This window comes from Cololabis saira, chromosome 21 (assembly GCF_033807715.1).
Source record: "Cololabis saira isolate AMF1-May2022 chromosome 21, fColSai1.1, whole genome shotgun sequence".
NCBI classification, from domain to species: Eukaryota; Metazoa; Chordata; class Actinopteri; order Beloniformes; family Belonidae; genus Cololabis; species Cololabis saira.
The window spans coordinates 6,428,302-6,437,776 of record NC_084607.1 but is presented as its reverse complement, the minus strand read 5'-3'; the positions used below and the strand labels follow the sequence as shown (position 1 = coordinate 6,437,776).

Below are 9,475 nucleotides of genomic sequence, written 5' to 3'. Positions count from 1 at the left end.
ATGCTGTCTCTGAGCTGTTCCGGGGCCCCAGGGGCCCCGTGGGGCCCGGGCCGGGCCAGCAGCATCAGCATCAGCCCCCCCGGCCTGGACGACAGCCTGACCAGCCTGCAGTGGCTGCAGGACTTCAGCATCCTGGACGCCGGCGCGCCGGACCGGCCCCCGGGTTCCCAGGACCGGGGTTCCTGGGGTTCCCGGGGTTCCCGGGACCCGGGGGCCCCCGCCTCGCCCCTGGCCGGGGATCCCGCCTCCATGGGGAACCCCGGGGCCCCCACGGCGGCGGCCTTCAGCAGGCCCCTGCCCCGCCTGGTGGCCCACGGCCACTGCCCGGCGGAGGTGGACTACGGGCGCGACGCGTCCGTCAAGCCGCCGTACTCCTACGCCTCGCTCATCTGCATGGCCATGCAGGCCAGCCGGGGCAGCAAGATCACGCTGGCCGCCATCTACCGCTGGATCACCGACAACTTCTGCTACTACCGGCACGCAGACCCCACCTGGCAGGTACGCCAACGCCGCCGCCGCACACGCTGGTGCACGAACACAGCACTAGAGATGCACCGATCGATCGGCAACTGATCGGCCCGATAATGGCCCTATCGGTTTTGATCGGTATCGGACCTCACACTGCAAAAACTCAAAAAATCTTACCAGGAATATTTGTCTTATTTCTAGTTAAAATGTCTCATTTTTAGTCAAAAAATCTCATTACACTTAAAACAAGAGTCATCCCCAGAAAAATAACTTGTTATTTGACAATTTTCACCTGTTTCAAGTAAATTTTCACTTGAAATAAGTAGAAAAATCTGCCAGTGGGACAAGATTTATCTTCTTATTACAAGCAAAAAAATCTTGTTTCACTGGCAGATTTTTCTACTTATTTCAAGTGAAAATCTATTTGAAACAGGTGAAAATCGTTGTTTTTTACAGTGATGAGTCTTGTTTTAAGTGTAATGAGATTTTTTTGACTAAAAATGAGACATTTTAACTAGAAATAAGACAAATATTCTTGTTAAGATTTTGAGTTTTTGCAGTGCAGGAAGAACAGCTGCAGTTTTGCTGTAGCTAATGGGGATCCAAATAAAACTATAAACTATAAAGTATAAAAACAAAAACATCTCATGTGGGCAATACTAAGTCTCTAGAGGGTGAAATATTGCATATTGCCTCAGTCTGAAGTAAAACAGTCAATTCATGATACTTTCTCATCTCCTCATTTTTATACCTAATAATACAATGTCAGTGTTGTACATGAGATGACATTATTGACGAATTTATGGATTTCACGCTGTGATCGGTGATCGGCAGATGCTGATTTTGGAGATCGGTGATCAGTGATCGGCCCTCAAAATCCTGATGGTGCATCTCTACACAGCTCAGACATGCAGGAACCACCTGTCCACCTGCTGAGGGAGGTGTGTTTCCTCACACCTTCCCTCTGTGTGGAGATGGTCCTCTGTTCCTCCTGGGGGGTCAGACAAAGCCCTGACCAGGAACCAACACTGGCTTTGACCTCCTGAAACTCAGGCGTCACCTGCAGGTGCAGCATCTCACCTGGAACAACCGTCACCCCGTCACCTCTGAGAATAAACATGTCTGTCCCTCCAGTTATTTACTAAGAATCAATCCAAGAAGAAAGTTCCTTTGGTAGATGTTGATGAAGGAGGTACTTAGTATCGCCCATATGAGATGTTTTTGTTTTTATAGTTTACAGGACTGTCTCAGAAAAATTTGAATATTGTGATTTTCTGTAATGCAATTTCAAAAACAAAAATGTCATACATTCTGGATTCATTACAAATCAACTGAAATATTGCAAGCCTTTTATTATTTTAATATTGCTGATCATGGTTTACAGCTTAAGAAAACTCAAATATCCTATCTCAAAATATTATCTTAAGCTGTAAGCCATAATCAGCAATATTAAAATAATAAAAGGCTTGCAATATTTCAGTTGATTTGTAATGAATCCAGAATGTATGACATTTTTGTATGACACTTCATCACAATATTCTAATTTTTTGAGACAGTCCTGTATAGTTTTATTTGGATCCCCATTAGCTACAGCAAAACTGCAGCTATTCTTCCTGCACTGCAAAAACTCAAAATCTTAACAAGCATATTTGTCTTATTTGTAGTTAAAATGTCTCATTTTTAGTCATTACACTTAAAACCGGACTCATCACTGTAAAAAACAACAATTTTCACCTGTTTCAAGTAGATTTCCACTTAAAATAAGTAGAAAAATCTGCCAGTGAAACAAGATTTTTTTGCTTGTAATGAGAAGATAAATCTTGTCCCACTGGCAGATTTTTCTACTTATTTCAAGTGAAAATTTACTTGAAACAGGTGAAAATTGTCAAATAACAAGTTATTTTTCTGGTGATGACTCTTGTTTTAAGTGTAATGAGATTTTTTGACTAAAAATGAGACATTTTAACTAGAAATAAGACAAATATTCCTGGTAAGATTTTGAGTTTTTGCAGTGTGAGGTCCGATGGCTTAAACCGATGGTTTATGGCTTAATTTTTATTTAATAAAAGGCAACAAGGCGTGAAAAAATTTTGAAATGTTGTTCATATAAGGTTTGTTCCAGGACTCCATCAGTTGATTTCGGACATTAAAAGTGAGGGTGGTGACATTTCCAGGCGACTGCGTCTAGTTTCAGTCCAGACGAATTCTTTCCCTTTTTGCAAAAGTTTAATTTTGCCGGATTACTGATTGACGGGGCCGCCGGCGCCCGGCTCCGACACTCGGCAGCGTTTTGTTGTTGTGCAGCTGTACGTGGGGCAGATAATATTTAACGGAGGTCAGCGGGTCGCAGCGCTGCTTGGAGGGCATTAAGGTGATCTACGGCGGCCTGCGGGGGGCACTTCCTGTCCTGCCGGCTGATCTACGGCCGCTCGGATAAGTGTTTACCCTCCTGGCCCGGTTTAAAATCATCTCAGCAACCACAAGGTGCATTTTGGGTAAAAATCTGGTAAATATACTTTACATCCACGTAGGCAGGTGGAAGCAGCAACAGGATGACCGGGGATGGGGGGGGGGGCCGGGACCGCAGGCCAGAACGCAGCTCCCGAGGCTTCGGCCTGCAAACATGCACAAAAGACAAAAAAGGGGGGCCGGCACAAGAAACTACAGGAACGATGGACAAAAACGATAGCTATGAGAAATGGAGATGGAAATGGAGAAGAGAGGAAGGGAAGAGGAGAGGAGAAGAAGGGTGAGAGGCACCGCCCAGCGGATCATGTCGGTGCCCCCCTGCAGCATAGGCCTATAGCAGCATATCTACCGCGAAGCTATATTTGAGACTAACTATTATAGTCTTGTTCTATAGCTGCAACTATGACTACTGACTCTAACACACTAGAGTTTACACTAAACACTTAAGTTTAGTTTTAAAGGTGGAGGTGGTGTCAGCCTCCTTAACCCAGATTGGAAGTTGGTTCCAAAGTAATGGTGCCTGATAGCAGAACGCCCGCCCTCCAAATCTACATTTGGATACTCTAGGAACTACGAGTAAACCTGCACTCTGAGAAGGGAGAGCTCTGCCAGGAACATAAGGCACTATCAGGTCTTGTAAATACTGCGGAGCTAAGCCGTTTTGGGCTTTATATGCAAGTAACAACATTTTAAATTGGATTCTGAATTTTACAGGTAGCCAATGGAGCGACGCTAAGACCCCGTCCACACGTAGCCGGGTATTTTTAAAAACGAATATTTCCCCCCTCCGTTTATAAAAAAATTTGCATCCACACGTAACCGAAGATCTGCGTTTTCGACCACATTCATAACCTGTAGATCATCTGCGGCTCCCGGGAAGCTGCACCTCCGCGGGCTCCGCGGCGGCTCCGCGGCTCCGCGCACCGTAGGGTGCGCGTCGCAGCGTAACCTACGGTTGTAGGCTCTGTGTCGGTGTAACGCAGTAAGCGGTGGTCAAGACCAGAGACCATTTATTTAATAGCTTGGAGAACAGATGCTGGATCATCTGTAGTAAACAAAAGGCGCACGTCAGAGCAGATTTGTTGTTGTTTTGGCGCATAATGTGACGTTCGAAAACGCAAAACTCCGGTTGTGTGTGTCTACACGCATCTACATAAACAGAGTTTTCCAAAATCTTCACTTTACCCAGAGTTTTTTTAAACCTTCGTTTATTTGCGTTTTCGTGTGGATGACAGGTCAAAACGTAGGAAAATATCTCCGGTTTAGCAGATATCCGCAGATATCCGGCTACGTGTGGACGGGGTCTAACACTGGAGAGACGTGGTCTCTCCTGCTGATTCCTGTCAGCACTCGTGCTGCTGCATTCTGGATCAGCTGGAGCCAATTCAGCAAATTACTTGGACATCCTGCTAACAACACATTACAGTAATCTAGTCTAGAAGATACAAACGCATGAACTAGTTTTTCTGCATCACTCTGCGAGAGGATTTTCCTAATTTTTGCAATATTACGGAGATGGAAAAAGGCTATTTTACAAACCTGATTGACATATGGTTTAAACGACAAATCCTGATCGAAAATAACACCAAGGTTTCTCACAGTTGCACTGGAAGCCATCGCAACACCATCTAATCCCTTCCTAAGATGCTCTGGACCAAGAATGATAACCTCTGTTTTATCTGAATTTAGAAGCAGGAAATTTCTGGACATCCAGTCCTTGATGTCCCTAAGACATGCCTGAAGTTTAACTAACGGTTCTGTTTCATCCGGCTTCATAGACAAATAGAGCTGCGTATCATCAGCATAACAATGAAAGTGTATGCCGTGATTCTGGATTATACTTCGCAATGGCTGCATCGAAAAAGAAAAAGACGGGGAGAAATGCGGAAAAATTAATATTTTGTAAACTCAAATTAGAGTCTTCTGTATCTGGAATGAATGTATTCTTGAGTCTATAAGGTAACAATAATTAATAATAATAAGATAACCTTGTTTGAATTGTAAAATGGGTTTGACTAAATACAATCTTTGACTAAAACTAGACTAAAATGGTCCTGGACAATTCTGACTAAAACTAGACTAAAATGCTCAGACTTTTAGTCGACTGAAACTTGACACGACTAAAAGGAGAATGAACGTGACTAAAACTAATAAAAACTAAAATGATAGCTGGACCCAAAGACTAGACTAAAACTAAAACTGAAACAGGTTTTAGTCAGTCCAAAACCTGGATTCTTCTATTTTCTTATTAGAAATTTAAGATTATTTTTATAATTTTTTACTGGTTTGTTTAGAGAACCCCAGACCATCACCCCTCCGCCACCGTGCTTGAAAGTGGATCTGAGGTGTTTTCTGCCTGGAGGTCCTTCGGTTTCTTCCTCTGGACCTAAAACGATGTGTTTCCGTTGGCAGAACTCCATCCGACACAACCTGTCACTCAACAAGTGCTTCATCAAGGACGAGCCGGGGAAGAATCGACCCGCAGTATACGCCGGGGTCGATCCTCGAGTCGAGACAAAAGTCGAAATGTCGAGAAAAATGTTGAAATGTCGAGAATAATGTTGAAGTACAATTTCGTGAATAAAGTTTAAATGTTGAGAAAAAAGGAGAAATTTCAACTTTTTTCTCGAAATTGTATTTCAATATTAATCTCGAAATTTCTACTTTTTTCTCAACATTTCAACTTTTTTCTCAACATTTTGACTTTTTTCTCGAAATTGTTCTTCAACATTATTCTCGACATTTCGACTTTTTTCTCAACATTTTGACTTTTTTCTCGACATTTTGACTTTTTTCTCGAAATTGTTCTTCATCATTATTCTCGACATTTCGACTTCGACTGTTCGACTGAGTACATAAAACCTATTAGCTCTGACATTTGCTAACTTGACAAAAATAAGGATTGGGATCAAAATGTGTTTTGTAATATGATATATTGATATAATCTACAGCATGATCTTTACACATTCTGCTTTTTCTCAACATTTCGACATTTTTCTCGAAGTGCACAATAAAAAAAAATCTTCCCCTCTCAAACATTTTTTCTCCTGCATGTGTTTCCGTTGGCAGAACTCCATCCGACACAACCTGTCGCTGAACAAGTGCTTCATCAAGGTCCCGCGGCGGAAGGACGAGCCGGGGAAGGGCGGCTACTGGAAGATCGACCCGCAGTACGCCGAGCAGCTGCTGAGCGGCGTCCACAAGAAGAGACGGACGCCACAGGTCCAGATCAACCCGGCCCTGCAGAGCCGGCTCCGGGCCGGCCCCCCACTGGGGGCCGGGGCCCCTTACCTGGGCGTCAACCCCGAGGCCCAGCGGCTCCTGCGGGGGTTTGAGCAGGGGACCGGGCCGGACCAGACCTGGGACCCCCGCCTGGCGGAGGGGACGATGCTGGGGTCCTGGCCCGTGGTGCGGGGACCCCGGAGGAAACGGGCCCCCCGGGGGGGGTCCACCTCCCCGCTGCTCTGCAACGACGACCCCAGGGAGGACGGGCCCCTGAAGGGGGACTTCAACTGGGACGCCCTGCTGGACTCGGCGCTGAGCGGCGAGCTGAGCCTGGACGGCTCCCTGAGCCCCATCATCACGGAGGAGGAGCGACCCCCCGGGGGGGCCCCCGTCTCCCCCCCCGGGGGGCCGGCGGGGGACACCGGCTACGACGAGGAGACCTTCCTGGCCACGGCGTTCCTGGAGACGTCCTGGGCCGAGGAGGACGGCGGCGGAGACTTCCTGTGCAGCTCCGCCGGGACCCTGGAGCAGCTGTTCGACCTGGGGGCCCCGCTGGGCGGGGGGGCCGAGCCGGGGGCCCCCCTCCCGTGAGGAGCACCCCTGGCCTCAGACTCTGTCTTTACCGCCCGCGTCCAGATGTTTCGGGCTGGGGGGGAACGGTACGTGTACTTCGCGGCCATCCGTTTTTTGTTTTGAAATTACAAAATAATCCGTTTCCCGTTTTTTGTTTTGATAATAAAAAACGGAAAACGGATCGTTATCCGTTATCCGTTATCTGCAGAAGCCTGATAACGAGCCATTCATTAGAATCAGGTGTGTTGGAGGAGGGAAACATCTACGTAAAACATGCAGGGCAGTGAGAAACACGGCTTTAAATCATATAAAAATATCATGGGATTACATTTTAGCAGCAGGGATCAGCTGCAGAATATCTGGACCTGTGGAATGATTTATCTGCATTTTCAGTAGATGATGAAGATGAAGAAGCAGATGACGAGGCTGGAAAAGTAAAAGAGGGGACAGCAGCAGTGGAAACGAATAGGAAATAGAGAAAAGAGTTTCCACTCACTGTTTTAATTCCCAATTTTGATTTTCAAACACATCAATGAAATCGGATAACGAATAACGGATAATGGATAACGGATAATGGATAATGGATAACGATCTGTTTTCCGTTTTTTATTATCAGGAAACAGGAAACGGATTATTTTGGATTATTTCTCTATTTTTATTTTGTCATTTCAAGTACACGGACCATCCCCCCTCCTCCACGTCTGTTATTGATAATCCTCCTAATCAATAAGCGTAGTGACATGTAAATAAATCCCGCGCCGAGGGAAAGATTCTCCAGATTCCTCCCAGAGCTTTTCCACAAGCGGCGTTTGTTTCTCCCGAGACGCTTCGTGAAAGAGTGAAGCGACGCGGAAGCATCGGAGCGGCAGCCGCGGCGACTCCGCCTCCTTCCCACGAGGCCTTGCTGCAGCCCGTCTCCGTTTACGTCGCTGGACGTTGTTTTGGCCAAATGTTTGTCGTGAAGTGATTTTCTTTAGATCTGTAGGCTTTTTGTTTGTTTTGTTTTTTAAATAGTGAGACTAGTTTAACCTCTTTCTTTTGCAGGATTAATCTTAGCTTCCTTCTCCGTAGCTGATGGGAATCGAACCGACGGGTTTTGGGACACGAGGCTATGGAAGAGTATTAGGGCCATGCAGGAGAAAAAAATATATATACAGAACTGTCTCAGAAAATTAGAATATTGTGATAAAGTTCTTCATTTTCTGTAATGCAATTAAAAGAACAAAAATGTCATACATTCTGGATTCATTACAAATCAACTGAAATATTGCAAGCCTTTTATTATTTTAATATTGCTGATTATGGCTTACAGTTTAAGATTAAGATTCCCAGAATATTCTAGTTTTTTTAGATAGGATTTTTGAGTATTTTTTAATATTTGAGACAGTCCTGTATATTTTAGAGGAGGAAGATTTTTTTTTTCATTATGCACTTCGAGAAAAAAGTCGAGAAAAAAGTCGAAATGTCAAGAAAAAAGTCAAAATTTCGTGAATAAAGTTGAAATTTTTACTTTTTTCTCGATATTGTATTTCAAAATTAATCTTGACATTTCAATTTTTTTCTCGACATTTTGCCTTTTTTCTCAAAGTGCACAATAAAAAAAAAATCTTCCCCTCTCAATTATTTTTTCTCCTGCCTGGCCCTAAAACTCTTCCGTACGAAGCGGCTCAAGGGCGAAATCCGCTGCATAAATTAGTAGCTAACCTCCTACATGCCACGCGCGACGGGACTTCATTTCCCAGCATGCACCTGTTCTCCTCAGACAGGTGTGAAGCTGCGACCGCGGGACACCTGTGATGTCCGGCGTCTCGCTGCTGTTAGATTGTATGATTGTCTTTTTTCATTTGCTGGTTTCACTTATTTTCCATGTTTCTTTGACAATAAAAAACAAAAACAAAAAGGTTTTTTTTTTTATCATGTTGTGGTCTGAAGTGATTTCCTCGGTACTGGCCGGAGCTCCACCCCCGGGAGGCGTGGCCTGGAGCGGCTCCGCCCCCGGGAGGCAGCTCTTTCCCAGGTTACTGGACTCCGCCCACAGCTCGTTGCCATGACGATGATGTGAAGAACTGGACCGACCCCTCCGTGATGTCGCCCCGTGACCCGGTCCAGAACCGATCCAGAACCGATCCACCAGGTCCTGGACCTGGACTCGGCTCCTGGTGGTGAGTTGTGGAACCGCAGTTTGTTTTTTTTAGTTCCTTCTTGTCTTTAACCCGGAAGCAGGAATGTTGGTGCTGCTTCTTAGTCCAGGTCCTGGTCCTGGTCCATTTCAACTTTTTTCTCGATATTTCGACTTTTTTCTCGACATTTCAACTTTTTTCTAGAAGTGCATATTGAAAAAAAAATTGGTGATGTTGAGAAAAGAATAGCAAGGGACCCGGGTCCCCATGCGTTCTCTAAGGCCACATTTCCACATAGCCCGGTATTTACAAAAACTGACATTTCACCCTTTACCTTTTGAAAAATACCATCATTTACACAAACCTGCATAAATACGCTGTTAAGGTGCAATGAGCAGCCAAACCTACAGGGGGCAGTGTAACGAGAAGATAAAGTCATGCTAGCCAATCGGAATCCTGGAAAAAAACATCAACAAATGACACGAGTAACTTCCAGTTACTTCCAAGATGAACGAGAGTCTTTCGTTTGGAGTGACAGAGAAGTGGAGTTACTTTTAAGTGTGACTTTAGAATATAAAACTACAAGAAATACAAGAAAATATTGACGGTGGCCAAACAAA

General features: G+C 44.9%; 1 protein-coding gene across 1 annotated transcript; it reads left to right on the top strand.

Moving 5' to 3' along the window:
* Nucleotides 1-6,788, top strand: foxj1a (forkhead box J1a). Its single transcript, XM_061712581.1, has 2 exons — nt 1-498; nt 6,007-6,788. The coding sequence occupies exons 1-2, from the start codon at nt 1-3 to the stop codon at nt 6,751-6,753; spliced, it is 1,245 nt and encodes a 414-aa protein (XP_061568565.1). The 3' UTR covers nt 6,754-6,788.
* Nucleotides 6,789-9,475: the final 2,687 nt, after the last annotated feature.

Bases quoted from the DNA above. Each gene is read 5' to 3' on its own strand.
- foxj1a (XM_061712581.1), top strand. From the start codon at position 1: ATGCTGTCTCTGAGCTGTTCCGGGGCCCCAGGGGCCCCGTGGGGCCCG. The intron at 499-6,006 runs GTACGCCAACGC...TTCCGTTGGCAG, and splicing joins ACGCAGACCCCACCTGGCAG to AACTCCATCCGACACAACCT.